The sequence below is a fragment of the Ixodes scapularis genome, unplaced genomic scaffold, assembly GCF_016920785.2.
Source record: "Ixodes scapularis isolate PalLabHiFi unplaced genomic scaffold, ASM1692078v2 PGA_scaffold12__126_contigs__length_90152505, whole genome shotgun sequence".
In the NCBI taxonomy this organism is placed as follows: domain Eukaryota; kingdom Metazoa; phylum Arthropoda; class Arachnida; order Ixodida; family Ixodidae; genus Ixodes; species Ixodes scapularis.
In genome coordinates, this window is record NW_024609838.1 from 1680391 (window position 1) to 1698153 (window position 17763).

The 17763-nt window shown below is 45.8% G+C and overlaps 1 protein-coding gene across 4 annotated transcripts in view; it reads left to right on the top strand.

Annotated features, from left to right (window-relative positions):
* The window catches only part of LOC8035216 (DNA-binding protein RFX2), a 43264-nt gene that overhangs the window by 11250 nt on the left and 14251 nt on the right, over nt 1-17763 (top strand). The window contains exons 6-13 of one of the 4 annotated variants that reach the window (XM_029975054.4): nt 311-352; nt 6444-6632; nt 7618-7799; nt 8742-8861; nt 12536-12833; nt 14612-14700; nt 16735-16880; nt 17059-17156. In XM_029975054.4, coding sequence (XP_029830914.2) covers nt 311-352; nt 6444-6632; nt 7618-7799; nt 8742-8861; nt 12536-12833; nt 14612-14700; nt 16735-16880; nt 17059-17156 — 1164 coding nt within the window. The remainder of the gene's footprint in view (nt 1-310; nt 353-6443; nt 6633-7617; nt 7800-8741; nt 8862-12535; nt 12834-14611; nt 14701-16734; nt 16881-17058; nt 17157-17763) is intronic. The other 3 variants (XM_042289366.1, XM_029975055.4, XM_029975056.4) reach the window with 3 other exon arrangements.

Here is a 17763-nt window from a genome sequence, read left to right on the forward strand (position 1 = left end):
AATGGCAATGAAAACCATGAAATATTAATGTTTTGTCTGCAGTGGCCATTGTCATTGTAGCACGGCAGTCGGGCAGTTGGAAAGCGAGAGTAGCGTAGGCAATATTTGTATTTTCGACAGCTCCACCTTTCGGTTGCTCAAACTTTGGTGGCAAACTTTGACGTTGCCCACCGTCTTCTCCGAACGCATTGCGAGCGAGCGCCGATCCCACGCTCGGCTAATTGTGTCGCGAGTGTATGTTGTTGTGTGACCCTGTTGCGTGTTTGTTTTTACTTACCCCGTTTCTCTTCTCTCAAACTCACACCTGTAGACTCTGGAAGTGGCGGAGGTTTCCTTTCTAAGCTCGAAAACAGTAAGCCTTTTACTAACCTTGGTGGTTGTCTGCTGCACCTCTGCATGCCTTGTAGCCTCACCCGCCCCGGCTTTGCCTTGGATTGTGTTGGCTTGCTCTGGCTTTGTGTTTGCACGGCCTGGGTTCTCTTTTACGCCATTTTACAGTGTGTCTCGGGAGTAGGCGCACCATAAGATAAATGTCAGTGGTCGAACGAGGGGCTCCCGGTTTATGCCTTTGCACAGAACTGCCAATGATTTATTTCACGCATGCCTCGTTCCTGAACAGACGCAGTAAATATGGCGGGCCCTGGCTGGACCACTTGTGCTCGGCTTGTCTCGGCTTGCCATGTTTTGTCTCGGCAAGCCAGGCCTCTCGTTGTGATCTGTACTCGCTAGATGTGGCTCGTCTGGACTCTCTGTGTAAGGTGGAAAGGGGAGTTGAGGGCACTGCCTTATGTGGTGCTATAATGCTTGAAGTTATTCAATGTGCCAAGAGGAGGCACCCCAAACTTGCACCGTTCAGAGCTCTTTATACTGGGAGAGTGTGGTACTTTTTTGAAGGTGCCGGCAGTCCAGCAACCACAGCTGGAATTCGGGCAACCAGGAGGCGGCACCTTGCCTCTGCCATTTTGTGTTATCAAGTTTCGAACTCGCTCTGGATTAGGCGCGCCAAGTTTGCGGCAACCCGCCATTGTTATAAAAGTGTCTCGTGTTAATGTAAGTGTTTTTGGCTCTGCGCACATAATCAGCAACTCCCTATCTGCTGCACTCTCTTAAAATTCCATGAGCTTAAACTTATTCCGCCTTTGTGAAAAGTGTATTTTGGATACTTTGAATATTAGGTCTCAAAAATGACCACCGTTAAATTCCATTGCTCGATGGGTGCCATCTAGGAGAGGCGCTATGAATCCGTTCAGTCAATTGCCAGATTATTTCTTTTAATAAGAAAGCATACTGTTTTGTTTTAAAACCAAAATAAATAACGCTGATTTGTAAGTTCTGTTTTTGGAGATCAATAAAAGATGGTCATTGCTTGAATATAGTGACCGATTGCTGGCATGGCAAAGTGTCAGAGTACAAGAAATTGTGTTTATAAAACAGCTACAAACCGCGCATATGGACTGGTGTAGTGGACCGAGTAGAGGAGTGAAAAGGTGCAGTAGACCGAGTAGAGGAGCGAAAAGCAAAATCCTCCATTTTGTGTTAACGTAAAGTCCGCTTGTTTTAGTGGGTGACAGGCTCTGCTGATTAGCCAAACTCTCCCAGTATACAGGGGTCTGGTGCACTGGAACCACCGGTCACTGGTGAACTGTAAATTCCATATTGCCTTGCCCGCAGTTGCCCGCCCCCCCTGCGTGGTTGACTCGGGTTAAATTATGTTTTTAAGCCTTTCAAAAATCATAACTAGCTCATTATCTTATTACTTGGGTCAATATACCTCCATCTTCTTCAAGCACCTTTCTGCCTACATACAGAGATTGCAGATCTTGTCCCTCCAAATTGATAGGAAAGCCATGCGATTGAAACTTGTCTTCCATAAGGGATGATATTTACTCAACCATGTTTCGCCAAAGCATATCGGGACATTGCAACACAAATAAGTAGGAAACTCCTCATGCTTTCGTTAAGACAGTCCAAAGCTTTCGTCATTGTAGGATGTAAAAGTCATAGCATTTTTTGCTTGCTTCATGCTACACGGCAACATTTTTAGTGGCCCATACAAAGGGCACGAAAATAAATGGGCAGGACAGCCTTGAAATTGGATTCTATTAAGCTGCCTAGTATGTACACCAAGTTTTGCCATCGTGAGAGCTCTAGTATATTGCAGTAACCAATTTGCCCACCTTGATAATGTTTATCTGGCGACCAGGCAACACTGTCCATGTTAGTCACATCATGGGGCCCTTAAACCAGACAGTTGATTGCCCTCTCATTCTAGGCACCCCATGCTCGCCCAAGCTCGCCCGCCACAGTATGATTGCAGCGTCTTGCAGTATAAACGCTATTCTCACTCCCGTTCCCTTGCCCTTTGACCTTCCACCCAGCACGTACATGCGAGATCGTTGCAGACGACGGCGAGTTCATCCGTGACGATCTCGTCGTCGTTGCTGGAGCTGGTTGCCAGTGGGTTGAAGTCAAATTGGCCAGCTTCCAACACCTCTTGATAACAATCACTCCCATCGTTGCTGTGATCAGCGTCGAAGACTCGGGACGATGCGAGCAATGCCGTAGACGTCACCGTCTCGAACCTTGTGCTCAAAACGCGGAAGGTATTTGAGGAAGCTGAAGCGCGAGATGCGAAGCGAGCCAAGCCTGCAAGTGTGTGCGACGGGACGCCGCGCGCTGGGCGAGGTATGTCGCCGAACCCCCAAGCATGGCGACCTTCCCGAATAGGGTGGATCCGAGGGTCTCGCACATAAATTGATCTGTCCACGAAACAATTGCACCATTTACAAAACAAATTTAGTAAAAATATAGGAACTTACGTTGGGTCCTCGCAGTGTAGTCGTCTCAGACTTTATTTTTGGATCGTCCTTACCCCTTTAAGGTGCTAAACTTGCTTAGAACTAGACACGAGTAATGCATTTTTTTTTTCTGCCCTCCATACCTTTCAAAGAAACTGCCTGTTGGGGTGGTGGACAACATGTGAGGGAGCGGGCATAAAGTGCAAGATAGTATCGTAACAGTGAAAGTGTGAGAAGAAATTTAATGATATTTTGTGGTTGGCGCCACAAACTAATGAAGGGCATGTGGTGTGCCCCAGCGAAGGACTGAAAGTTAACGTATACCACCTGGGCCTGTTTTCTTGAGTTATACTAACTGCCGGCAGAAATTAGACGTGATCTTTAAGTGAAAAAACTTTGATCCATCTGACCAATAGAAGGGACGTTGGAAAAAGGGTATTCGTTATAAACAATAGCTTGTGAAATGCACATACACTTGTTTGCAATGTCTATTAATGTTTTTCTTACGTCAAGGAAAGCAACAACTCGGGGAAACTGATTCAGGTTGATGGGCCACCACCAGAATCAATGCTTAGGTCGGTGACCTTGCTGTGACTGACGCACTTGGTACTTTCTAACCGTTAGTGCAGGGATAGAGACATACTGTACAACCTTCATCTCGCTTTAATGAACTGCAATGAGGTTAAAATGCTTCCCAGATTTCAGAAGTCCAGGACGCATTTAAATTAATATTGAGGGTCGCCGAACCTTCCCCACTCTTTCTGCTTTCACGAAGTGGGGATTGCTCTAAGCCTGGTTTGCCAAGCTGAAAACGTTACTGCAGTTCATTCTCGTCTAACTCATCCACATTCTCGTCTAACTCATCCACAGTGTTAACGCAGTTGCTGAACATTGCTGAACATGAGCTGTCACCCCATCGTCGCAGTCGCAATCAGTGGTCACGTCGTCTCGTTAGTATCGGCGTATCATTGTGCTGCCTGTCTATGCAAAGTTGCCCGTAATTCAATTGTCAGCTAGCTGGTTAGTTGACTTACAAGCTGGTAATATTAGTTGGGGAAATGGACAATTGATATCGGCCGATTGGATCAATAGGAAAACAAGCAGTTCATATCGGCTGATTGCGGAGAGAAAATTTCACAAAATGCTGCAAATGCTGCAAACAGCGACAAAACGACATGGAACAGTGTTGCCAGATATCAGAGAGGCACATCAGCATTTTTGGCCTAATAAACTATTTTAGTACGTTCGTTGAAATCTTCAGTGTTAAAATAGCTTCTTTGTACCTTTTTACCCCTTTCCAAAAACAGTAATCAGATTTATGAACTCTGAACTAAGTTTTCATGGAGCACTGTAATAAAATACTTGTTTAATTTTACTGAATACAATATTTCTACACCAAGGGTTATTGCTCTCTCTGCCAAGTTGACAAAGCTACCGCCCGGTAATAAAGCATGGGTCAGCTGCACCCCTGGTAGTTTGTTAGAGTTTGCCAAGTACTTTTAGCTACTAGGGACTGCAGAAGCGCAGGTAAAGACTATCGCACTTCAATAAACGAGCCATGGGGATCTTTCGGGCGCAACCAAAATCTCGGTTGCGCGGCACGTTCTCTGTGAGAGGCCTCTGTCATATTGTGGTCCTCTTGGCTAGGGTTTGAAATTAATAACTAAGGGCCCATATGCTGGCACTTAGCATCAGTGCTGCTGTGAGGGCCCAAAAACTGAAAACATAAAAGAAAAACAAAGATGTTGTAGAGATTATTTTTGTGCTGGTCGGTTCTGCATGTACCTGGTAGCTATCGCACTAAGTGCTTCTCCTCTGCCAAGCCTCCAAGGCTGGGTGCATTTGCCATCGTAACTTGCAGCTTTGTGGACGCAGCTTATAAGTTCGTGCCCGTCGACGGCAGTTGTATGGGGGGATGTAATCTGAACATGCCTGCCTAAATGCATTCACTTTTTTTTTTTTTTTGTGTGTTGGGTGATATTTTTAGCGTTGCTTTCCTCGAACGTGTGTTGCACAGCTACATCAGATGTCTGCATATTACATCACCCAGTGTGTTTGTTGCATGTTTGTGAAGTGTCAAAAGTGTTGTCTTTTTTTTCCCCCCTTAAATCTACACTTCCTTGCTCTCACAGGCTGTGTGTGCTTTACATCATGCATGCTTTTTTTTTCTGTTATCATTGTGGGATAGAAAACTTGCCACATCTTTGCACATTTATTTCTCGAGCTGCGGAGATCTCCATGTCCTTTATTCATTGTCAGTGTTTAGTGTTCACCATCCTTTCAGATGCTTTTGTAGGTCCTTTGTTGCATCAGGAAACCATGGGAGCCAGTAGAACACAGTTTGTCAATGAGGCTGTAAGATAATTGATCTTGGACGATAAATCTTGCTTTGCAGGGACTACACTGTAATCAATGTCAGAAACTTGGGTTAAAATCAAATGCTCTAGTTCTCGAAGTCTGAAGAATGCCCTTTTTGGCAGCTCTAATGATATCTGTTGAGGAAGATGGCAAGGAAGGCCCTATACCCCGTTTCACATTAAGAAACCCATCAAGCAGCGCCAAAAGTGCACCGTCACGGCGCCCGTCGTCTTTGTGCATCTGCTATCGCCCGTTTGACCAATGAAGCGCAGGATCACCCCGCGTTCACCCTGCGTGAATAATTCAGCTGGTGGTAGCAACCGCACAAAGACAACGTGCGCCACGACGACGCACCTTTGGCTCTACCTGATTGACCTCATCGGATCATAATGTTGGCTGCAGTGGGAGTCAACGTGAAACGGAGTACAGAGCTTGATAAGTATCATCCTGTAAACCAGTGCTAGGTTGTACCGCAGAGAGCGAAGTCCCTCTCCATGCTGCCAAAAGACTCGTGAGACGTGTCGGAGTCTTTCAATATGCTTACAAAGTAGGATTTTTTTACGTTGTCTTTAAATAAAATGATGGTTTTGCAAAAGAAAAAGAGGTAGGCCATGGAGCGTACGGGTTCACAGTGCCTCTACATGATGGTGCCGCTCACGGCGCTGAACGTTGAGTATGATGGGGTATTGTGAAGGTCATTTTGAGAAAAGAAAAAGGAATGAAACTAGTAAAATTTTGGAGATTGTCGTAGATACGGAAGTTTGAGCAGTCGATTGAGAGTGCAAAGCCGAAAACACTTACATTAACGGCGCGTCACAGCGTCCCATGGGTGACTCGTTCGAAGGCAATTCGAAATTTCAACAAATTTCTGGTTGCCAGACTACCAGCAGCACCGGCTAGATGGGCGGTTCTTGATTGTCGACGCCAGTGCCGCGTATGGTCGAGTACCCAGCCCTCCCGTAGCATTATGGAGTTGTTTTGTGACCAGTGGCGTATTGAAGGACTCTGGACACGTCTTGCTACTCTTCGTGGCAGCCTCCATAATGTCGGCAACTACATCCTGAAGAACAATCTATTAGACGGAAGCAGTTACTCCCACACAATTACGTCCCCCCTCTCATCCCTGTGAGGCTGAGCAGAACTTCCGTCTGGTAGAAGGACGCTTGTAGCTTGAACAGAGGCCCGCCGCTCCGTGGAAAGCGACGTGGAGAGGCGCTCCGGTCACGCAGACACGTGCACACACATGTGCAGAGGCATGTGCGGACATGTGCGCCCCTTCCGCCGCAGGACGATCAGCGCAAAGTGGCGGACCTCATGTCCGCGTACCCGGGAGACCAGTGCGTGGTTCAGACTCTCCACGAGACGTCTCCACTGCCGACGACGCCCGTCACCACCTCGGCGGCGTCCAGCACAGCGCAGGGATCACCCTCGTCAGGAAGTCAGCATCAGAACATTAGGGACATGGACATTATCCATGTACGTCTTGGCTTGGCTTGCTGGAAGGCTTCCTACTTCGTCCCGTTTGAATTGACGAGATTGAGTTGATTTAGTTTCGATTGTGCTTTTGGTTTGTTTTGGGGAGGACAAATTGGGGGGGGGGGGGGGGGGGGGGGGTTCGCGACGTATGAAGATTTTTCCACTAGTGGGTGCTTTGATGAAAAGGGGGGAGTGTCTGTTGTTTAGCAAAAAGCTCTTCCATTACCTACTCTTCGTTGAAGCCGGTTGAAGAGTGAACCCATCTTGTTTGTGTTTCTAGCAGATCTTTTTTATTTATCCTGCCCATGGATGAGTAGAGAAATCAAAATGGTGCAGCTAAATTTAATACCAAGTTTAATGTTTGTGAATCATAAAAAATGACTGACAGCACAGACTAGAGGGGTGCCTTTGCTTTTGAGACAGCTTGTCTTGCCATGCAAGTTATGCATTGTTTTTTCTTGTTTTTACAAACATTGGAATTGTTTTTAGTGCTGTTTCAAAGTTGGACCACCAGGTTTCACTCTCGACTTTCCCCTTTCTTTGTGTCAGCGGACAAGTAGACCGAATCCGAGGGCTCTTTGTTTAGGTTCCGGCGAACATTGCTTTCGAGCCGCTGTCATCGGCCACCTTTTTCCCTGAAGTTCACCCTTATCTCCTACTCCCCAGGAAACGCTTTCCCTCTTCCCTAATGGGGATGGGGAGAATCTCTCTATCCTCTCAGACACAGAGAGAATCTTTCCCCATCTTCCCACGAGATACGGAGAAACATTCCCTATCTCTCCCCTACTGTTGGGGTCGCGCAGAAATGGAATAGGGAGAGACTTTCCGTATCTCTACACTTCTCCTGGGGACACGCACAAACGCCAATGGAGAGAGACGTTTGACCCAGACGTAGAACATTCTGCTGTTAAAATTAAGTAAAGCGGGATTCCAGATTGCCATTGAGGCCCCCTCGCCGCCTGTGACGTCGTCGCCCTCCTTACAGGTGCAGTGGCTGATTGACAACTACGAGACGGCCGAGGGGGTGTCCCTGCCCAGGAGCACTCTGTACAACCACTACCTGCGGCACTGCGGGGAACACAAGCTGGAACCCGTCAATGCCGCTTCGTTCGGGAAGCTCATACGCTCCGTCTTTCTCGGGCTGAGGACACGCCGTCTAGGCACCAGGTGCGATCGCCTGTCCTTTATCTCTCGAAGAAACGGGTTCTCGCTTGGCTAGGATCCTGTCGGAGCAGACGGAATCAGCATGCTATAGTCGGTTGCAACTCAAGAAGGTAGGGCAAGGGAAAGGAAAGGAAGGCCAGGGAGGAGGAAGCAGACGGAATGCTGGAGAGGGGAGGAGGCTTCCCCCTCTTCTTTCTAACATTCCGTCTCCCTCCTCCTTGGGCTCCCTTGCCCTCGCCCCACCTTCTTGAGTTGCAACTGACTATAGAGATCCACATTATCAGAGAATCAGCTGTTTTTGCTTGACGCACGAGCACCTGCTTTGTTGCGAGGGTGTGACAGTGTGGTACCGTTGAGGGAAACCGTCGAGAGCATTATGTGTTTTATGGCACCGTGAGCCTCGTCATCTACTACAACCCGATTGCGCTTCCTTCCATTTCACACCATGTTTTTTCTTGACGATGAACCTCTAGTACTGCTCGGCTGTGTTTTCAGTTTTCTTTACAAAGCTTGGCTATTTGTGGCATCTATAACATTTTAGTCTTCTATTGAATATATTTTAGTATGCTGTCCATGTATTTAGCCTGGTGTGTTGTAGTCTTCATTGCTGTTGCACCACTTAAACCCTAGTCGTCGTTGTGTTAGTGACCTCATCGCATCTCAGTTGACGGATGCATTTTTCACACTGTTTTAATATTCATATGTTTAACTTTTCTGGCTTTTTCACCAGCTGGTGACATAATTGTTATTATGTATCTTGGGTCAGTGCAATCTAGTGTGATTATTTTTGTTAAGTTGTGAATTATGTTGTTGCAAAAGTGTTAAAAGGAAGGAAGTTCCCCAGCCATTCTTCGAAGTGGTGGAAATGGGTGGTGCGCCAGGCAAAAACGTCGGGGAGCTCCCGCTGTGGAGCTCTTTCATGAATTGTCTTTTTGTGGCTTGTAGAGGCAATTCCAAGTACCACTACTACGGTATCCGAGTGAAGCCCAACTCCCCACTCAACCAGATCTCGGAGGAAGTAACGACCACCGCCCTGCGACAGCAGTCGGCCACCCAAGCCAAGAGGTGAGCCATCGAGAGCCGACCCTAGCCGAGCCAGGTCAGGCGGTGCCGAGCGGAGGCCCTCCGCTGTCTGCCCTAGAGTCACTGAATGTTCCCAGAGTACCGAAACTCCCAAGCTTCGCTTCAAAACCTAGTCGCGGCGCAGCAGTCGCGATCCCCAACAAGGCACAGCCCTGTGCAGTCGAACAAAACACGTACAGTGTAGCATTCTTTCTCGAGCGAACCCTTCAATCCACGTTCCCAGCCTGTGGCAACACTGGTTTGTCTTGAACGAAGTTCTTTCCTTCGTTCCGAGCGGTGCGGGACTTGCTGCTCGCTGTTTCGTCTATTTCTCTCTTTCTCTCGCATCGAGACACATCGAAGTCGAGTGTTAGGCTTAGCACCCGAGGCGTGGAGTTTGAAGCGCAGCACCAGCACAACCGAAGAGAGCAAACTAGCCAGCGATCTTCTTTGGCAAGCCAGATGAGCGGCTTCTTGATATAAAAGAATCTAGAGAAGATCACCGCCCCTTCTGATCGGTGCCGACTATTTGATGGCCAGTGCACCCGCCCGTGCGTACCCGCCGTAGCTGTGGTAACGCGGAAACATTTTATATACATTTTTTGTTGTTTTGGGCCAATCCACACAATGGCTGACTGATAACTTCCACCACGGACTAAACCACCCAATCAGAACTGGGTTTTTTGGGATTGACTCCCGGTAAGTGGACAATGGAATTAGGTACTCTGGGAACACTCAGTGACTCTGTAGTCCGCCCAAGTCACAAGGGGGGGGTGTCGCGGCGGGCCACCGCCCCGAGTGCCGCTGGCCCTGGTGATGCCACTGTGCCCAAGTGGCCAAATGCAACTTGGACAGGATTGGTTGAGCCAAAGGCTTTTTCCATCTGTTCCTGCTGAACAACCGTCTTTCAAGGGGATTTCAAAATAGTTAATTTTGATGCTGAGTAATTGTAACCGCAGAAGGGGTATCACAGTTGTTGCTTTGCACATTCTAACTGACGCAAATATTTCGATTGAACGAGTTACAAAGTATTCATACTGGTAGCTTTGCAAATACATGATGTTTTTTTTTTAAGCTTTTACAGATTTGTTTAAAAAAACAACCTTGAAAGCTACTTCGATGCAATCTACGCAGGTGAGTTATACAACCAGGGGGACAAACATAGGGTCATGATTGTCATGATAAGTCGGTAAATAAACTCGAGTTTGTTTATTAAATTTTTAATTATTAAATATAAAAATATGGTTCCGATCAAGAACTTATTGAGCATCATCGGAAACCACTAAAGTAAATTTGAGAAATAGTTGGTGGCATGTGGGTAGTGCGGTGGTGCGCCAAAGTTACTGCTCATACAACAGGCCCAAGGCTAGCAGCACGAAAACGCGCCCGCATGGTTTTTCTGGCTTTTATAATCCATGTTTTCCCACCGCCAGCATTGCGCCCGTTGAACGAAAGCTTACTTCAACACACCATCGTGCTTCGCATGCCGCAAATTTTTCTGAAATTTACTCATTTGGTGGTTTTCGATGACTCTGCAAGTTTCTGCTTGGAATCATATTGTTATCTTCAATGATTAAAATGTCGCTAAACCAATTTGATTTAATTTACCGACTTGTCACAACGATTATCCTTCTACATATATCCCCCTGGTCGTACAACTCGCCTGCGCAGACTGCATTCGTGTAGCTTTCACGGCATTTTGTAAAACAAATCTGCAAAGCCTCAAAGGACACATGCTAAGGAAAAAACCTTTTTTTTTAAACAGCCTGGATGGGAAAAGGAAGTCATAATACATTTTACAACGAACAAAAAAAATATTAAGGGGGGACATGGCCTGGGAGAGTCAACTTGTGAACCAATGTCTCAAATTGATTCAAACTTTCAGGGTGAATTGAACCCCATTAGGATTGATGACAGCTAAAGTTTCAGTCTTATCGGCCAACTCTACAACATATTATGCTTAACAAGCTCCAGCAAAAAGTTACTTTATTAGGAAATGTATTTAAGAAAAATGATAATTGCAATCCACAAAATGTTTGGTTTAATGTGAAGTAGAATACCCATAGTGCAAGTTAAGGTAAAAATTAACTGTAGAAAATGTGATTCTAGAGAAAAACAATAACACCCAAAAAGAGTGAACGATTTTAACAAATTTGTGAGTTTTAAAATATTCAGTTTTTGTCATGAAGAATTTAGCTTTTTGAGATTATGAGTACCTTAACTTGTTCCTCAGGAAATTTCAGTCCAGGACACCACTGAATGAAATCTTTACACTTTCAAAATGTCCAATGATACATTTCCTCATACCACATTTCCTGCCAAAAAGTGAAACTGAGAAAAATGCAGTTGAAGTTTCAACTTTAGGTTTCTTTCTTTTCTAGGAGTCCCAGGTAGGCCAAATTCACCTGGCGCATTCTTAGAACCTTCCTCTTTGAGACTTCCCTGTTCTCCTGGCAATAGCTACCAGTTTGTGTTGTTTGTAGGCATGCTAACTTTTGTAGCAGGCATTCCCTGACATATAAGCTGGCAGGAACTAAGAGCCAAATCACACTGAGAAAGAGCAGCAAAGCAGGAATAGGATCTGAAGTGGAAGATACTGTAAAGGGGCGTTAATGAAGACGACAAAATATCACGTCACCGGGAGGGTCCAATCGTAAACCCTGTTTCAGGTGTCAATCAATAAAATTGCTCATACCAAATTTTCAGAATGTTTTTCTTTTTGGATGTATTGGGTCCTCCTGGCCATTGATACTTGTAAACTTCGAGAGCTTCTACGGGCTAAATCTAGAGTAAATGGCACTTCCAATGAGGTTGAGATGTTCTGGCTAGGTTAAACAACTATGAAGCAGTGCTAAATAAAAAACACAAAAAACTTGCTTCCTGCTGACTTGGAGGGCTGCCGACATGTCGAAAATAATTTATTCTGAGATAAATCCTGCATGTTTATAAATGAAAGTTTCTGAAACCATTCTTTGGAAGTTAATAAGCATAAACATATTATTTTTGAAAAAAACTTTTTTTCTGAAAATTTTGAATTCCGAGGCCATGTCCCCCCTTAAGAGCTATATTTTCGGCACAAAACGAATTTGTCGTTGGTGCCCGCGGGTGCCGCAAAAAAGTGGCCGCTATTTATCACGTGGTGCTTGCGCTCTTTCACAAGCTTCCTATGGTCTCTAAAAGTTACTTACTCATCTTCACTTGGAGTGTAGCAAAAAATTAAGATTAATAAGTAACTTTTAGAGCCCAAAGGAAGCTCCTGAAAGAGCCGAAGCACCACGTGATGGACCTCTGCGCCAGTCAGAAATTGTCAGTTGCGGCACACCGGAGTGTTTCCTTTCGGTGGTGGTGGCGTGGAGAAACATGTTCAATCGTTAGTGCACCACGCTCAGCTTGCGGCGGCAGCGTGACTTTGCGGCGACGGCAGCACAGCATGGTGGTGCATAGGTCTACCACGTGACCAGCAGCGGCTCCCGCGGGCACCAACTACCAATTTGTTTCACGCCGTAAATATAGCTTTAAAAAATGTTTTCCTTCATTATAAATTTGTTTTATGACATTCTTTTTCCGTCTAGGCTGTCTAAAAATATGTTTTTTTTCTTTGCACGTGTCCTTTAAAAACAACGGCCTGTATAATCCCTTTTTTAGACTTATCGCCGGCCGTGTTCTCTTGTCACCAGGTTCCGGCTGGGCGGCAAGACGACAGAGAACCACGACTCCGGCACTGCCACGCCGGGAAGTGCGCAAACGCCCGATTCGTCGAGTGGCGGAGGGGCGGCAGCCACGGTTGCCGTGGCAACGCCGGTGGCAGCCACGCAACCGTCTGCGGCCGCGCAGCAGCACCACCAGTACCTCGGTGACGCGTCGTCTGCTATTCCGCCGCTCGGCGAAGTCGAATTTGGAAGCAGCCCCCTGCCGGATGGGATTGGCATGAAGGACGTGGACAACTTCAAGCGGATCTACCGAGACCACTGCGAGGTCGAGACCTTTTGTTCGGCGCTTGCGGCTTTGGAGCGTCGGATTTATTGGTTGCTTGTACCGAGCAGAGAGCCATGTTTTTCGGCCCACGTAAATGAGCTATGCTTTGCATGAGAGTGTGAATCTCCGTGAGAATGTGAAACTCAATGAGAATCTGAAACGCCGCGGAATGTGAAAAAGAGAGAAAGACGAAATTCTTCTACGAGCTGATGACCAACTAAGCCTAGTAGCGTCAAAACAAGAAATGACACTGTGGGTGCCTCTATCATCTATTTGAGTGAAAAAAAGCCTGTCAGCAAGAAAAAGAACAATATTTTCTGTCTTGCTGACACATGTATTTTCCTGATAACACCGCACACATCCACAATCTTGGTTCTTTTTTTGACGATATTAGGCTTAGGTGGGCGTCAGCTTGTAAATAAATTTTCTCCTTCTCGGTTATCTTTGAAACCAGGTAATGTTGTTCTCTCAATCTCGTGCATTCTATCGCACATCAAAGGTTAGCCCACTTCTTATTTTCACCTGATTTGCTTTCAATTTTAGGTGGTTTATTTCTTGGGATACAGTAGAACCTCCTTACATTCGGATCTCATGGGACCGGCAAAAATGTCCGAATTATCCGAAAGTCGAAATATCGAGAGGACAAAGGAAACTGCGCGAAAACGTTTCCCTCTGACATAACTTTAGTTTGAGAAGAAATCTGTTATTACTGGCTGCTTTCCGGACGATACTTGGGCGGAGACGGCAACTTTCCTTAGCGCAGTCGAGTGCTCCACCGCACTCGCACTGTCGGAGCTACGCATCCCGTGCGCGGACAATATAGCACAGCAAGGCCTCTTCTAGTTTCGGGGTCACCACCTTCCAAGGCCGCTTTCTTTTCGTGTTGAACTTCTGGCTCTCGATATCGGCCTCAATTTTCACGTACGTGGCCAAACTGCTTCTCTTGATGTCGTAACTTTCTGTCACTTGTCGAGAGACGCCGTCCTTCAAGGCCCTCAGGGTTTCCACTTTCGTCGCTAAATTCTTAGTCTAGTACAGCTGCAACGGAAAACGAGTAGCGCAACTGACCAATAATCGGAGCGGCGAAATCACGACATCCGGCCCTATTTTTCCCCAGCGCGCCGATAGCGAGAGTGCCAGTCACGTTGCATTTTTCAACGCGGGGGTGGCCGGCGAAAAATTGAGGAATAAGATAGCTGTTAAAATGGCGGGCTTTAGGATCCCCGCGTTCAGGCATGGAACGTGACTGTCACTCTCGCTATCGGCACGCTCGGGAACAATAGCCCCGCGTGTCGCGATTTCGCCATTCCGGTCGTCGGTCACTTGTGCTACCTTTTTTCCGTTGCAGCTATGCTTCTGCTGCTTCAATGCCAGGAGAGTAACGCGCTGAAGCACGGCAATCCAGAGCAAAACTGGTGCGAAACATGGAGAATCGGAAGAGCGAAGAGCAATGGAAAACAGGAAAAACCACATGTGCACCTCGGATGGATGGCGGTCATACCCTTTGGAATGGGCGGTAGCTAGCGCCACCTGCCGAATTTTTCCGAATTAACCATTGCACGACGCATTCTCTCAGAATTAATGAGCGTTTGCTGCCGTTGACTAATACATACGTTTGACGGGACCGGATCGGCAGTTCAAATTATCCGAATTAGCGGGGGTTGAATTAACGAGGTTTTACTGTATTACAGCACCCTCCCGTCATTTGCAGAAATTGACTGACACCGGTCGACGCAAAAAGACAGCTGAAGTTGTTTCGTGTTTTTATTCTGTCGCAGTCATTCCTGGATGCCGTGATGAACCTGCACTTCTCGGCCATCGAGTCCCTCTGGCAATCCCTGTGGCGGGTGCAGGGGGCTGAGTGCGGGTCAGTTCAAGCTTGTCTCGCCACGCTTGCTTGAATGTCGAAAGAACTTGTCTTTCGGACCTTTGTTCCAAAAAACTTGCACAAAAGAGGATGTACCATAGTTGTGCATGGCAAATGTGCTAGGGCACTGAGCGAGGTCCCAGAGTTTCGTCAATGAAGGGATGAGCCAAGTTTCGAAACTTGTACTTTGCTCTTTGGAGGTCGGAATGACGCCTTAGCACAGCGTAGAAGATTGCAATGTGGTGTAGGTTAGGTGAAAAAGCATAAAGGTGAGCTTTTTCTCCTTTATGTACGGTGGACTTCCATTAAACGAAAGTCGGCTAAACGAGAATTGCGGATAAATGGATTTGTGGTGGCTACTTTGGTTGGCTTTCTCTTTAAAGCTAAAAAATTTTAAATAATCGGGACTTGGTTTTTCACTTACTTCGATTAAGGGGCAACACTACTTCTAGAGCTTTTTTTTATATAACTTGTGGTTGAATTCAGATGGAATTTACATGGCTTATTTTCCATTACAATCTGACAGCAAATATGTACTTGCTTTTCATGGAACCTACTTAGTTTTGTTAATATTGAAAATTTAATTTGCAAAGATTATGGGAAGGATTAAAACAAACTGAAATACTAAAATAAGAAAATAAACATATATAAGTGAACTTGGAGGTATGTGGAATCCAATAAGGTATAAACAAAAGCTCTAGGGTGATTTATAAACTTCTTAGGACACTTTTGAACTTTCCAGTTTCAAAATCATTTTTTGCTGGATGCTTAAAAGGCACCTACAAAAACCCTGATAGCCTATTTAATATATTTGTACACCTTATTGCATATGTCACGCATACAGCTAGCAGAGAAAGAAAAAATATGAAGATTAGATATGTGCAAGTGGAGATATTTCCTCCATAAAATAGTAAAGGGTGTAAATAGTTCACTCAGAAATAATAATTTTAAAAAATCCGCAGACCCATTTTACTTTGATTACAAGACAATACCTAAAGATAAGAGAGACTTATCTAACGAAAATCCTTCAGGACAAGATGATAAGTGCTTGCCAATCTTCAAAAAACGTGATTTCAAAAATGTGTTTTCTTAGTATATTTCTGCCTCAAAGAGCAGTGTCTGCCCTTGAACGGAACTTAAACAGAAATTACCCTGCAGATATCCGAAACGGCCTCAGCAGTCTCACAACCATGAGTAAATTCAATTGCCACGAAGCTGTGGTGCCAGAAATCGCGTTGTGGCTGCCAGTTTCTGCTTACCAGCTTCTGTGTGGACATGGAACGAGTGAACAAAACAACCACAATAGGCACTTTCGCTTGCAACAAAAGTGAAGATAATCGAGGAGCTGGATCGCGGCGATCTCTCGAAGACTGAAATCGCCAGAAAGTTCAACCAGTTTGGCATCCCAAAGTCCGTGCTCTCAAAGATATCGAAGGCAAAAAAAAAAAGATTCAAGGTGCTGTCAAGGTGGGAATCTTTGCCATAGACCGAAAGTAGATGCGGAAGACACTGTTGGACGACATAGAGAATGCTCTTTTTCTGTGGTTGAAGCATGCGCGCAGTGCGAATTTGCCGATCAGCTGGCCCACTTTAGAAGAAAAGGTAAAAAATGTGACGGTTGTGCGGACTTTCTGCCCAGCCTCCGAGGCATGCACACCTACTTTGTAAAAAAGCAGTTGCAAAATGCTAAACAAACCAACATTAACACTTTTTTTCTAGTTGGCCATAGTAGCTGCATTCATGTTGTTGCAATAAAGTTATATATTTCACCAATTTTATGTACTTTGCCTAAATGAAACTTCGGATAAATAGAACAAAATCTCTTGTCGCTTCGAATTCCGTTTAAAAGTCCACTGCATTTTGGCACGTATGCGCCAATTTCAATGAGAAAGTCAAAGTGGCTCGCATGTATATCTATCTGAAGTGACATCTGGAATTCCAAGATTATTAAGTAAGATTAATCTACAGCAAGGACCTTCGCAATCTCGGCAAGTATGCCAAGTCTTGTCTCTTCATTGTCCGATGTTTCTGCAGGGACCAAGAAAAGTTGCTGAGCAAGTCGAGCCTGTTTGTGTTGTGCAAGTGCGAGCCGATCCAGAAATTTGTGCAGCGAGCAGACTACCAGTTCTACCAGAACTTGGTGGATGTGCTCATACCAGACGTCCTACGACCCATCCCCAGTGAGTTTCGTCGCTCTCTTTGAAGCGTCGTGAAACCTCGGGTTTGAGAACGATTTGCGACATTCCTATCAACCACTTCGTGCCCGAACGGATTGGATTTATTTGGTTTGCATTTGGCACGTGACTGGATTGGCTTGACACGATGCACCAAATTAATTTGGCTCGTGTTATTGCGCAGGTTCCCTTACCCAGGCCATCAGAAACTTTGCAAAGAGCCTGGAAGGTTGGCTTACGTCGGCGATGCAGGGTGTACCTGAGGACATGGTGAAGGTGAAGGTGAGGAAACGTGTCTTGCTCGCCGCAATCCGAGAAGGGTCGCCAGTCAAGTTTCCTTCTGTCACAGATCAAAGTTTTTTGGAACTGTCAACGAGAGCGAGAGGTTTTTGTATCCGCTACTTTTGGAAGAACTAGCGCCCCCTGACGGAGACTCAGTTCGAGGGTTTCTCTTCGGGGAACTTGATAAAACGGAGGGCACTATTGGGAAGGGCTGGAAAGAAGTTTCTTTGTACGAACCCTGAGGCAAAAGATGAGCCAGAAGAAGCACAAAAGCAATCTTTCGGGAGCTGGATCTAGGTCACTGTGGCTGAACAGTTGCGCTCGCTCATGCCATGCCCAGGCAACTAAACACCGAAAGGCTCTCTTACTGTGAATCTGAAAAATGGCAGATTACTTTATGGAAGCCAGATTTTTATTTGCAGCTGCTCACTTGCAAACCATAAAAATACACTGCAATAAAACGAAACAAAATTTTTTAATTAAAGAGCATAGATTGGACACATATTTCTTTTGTAAATTTTTCACGAAAAGAAAAACATTTTGTGCAATATTTACGTCGCTAGACACAATTTAGGTGGAGGTCGCGGCCCGCTGTAAACCCCGCCAT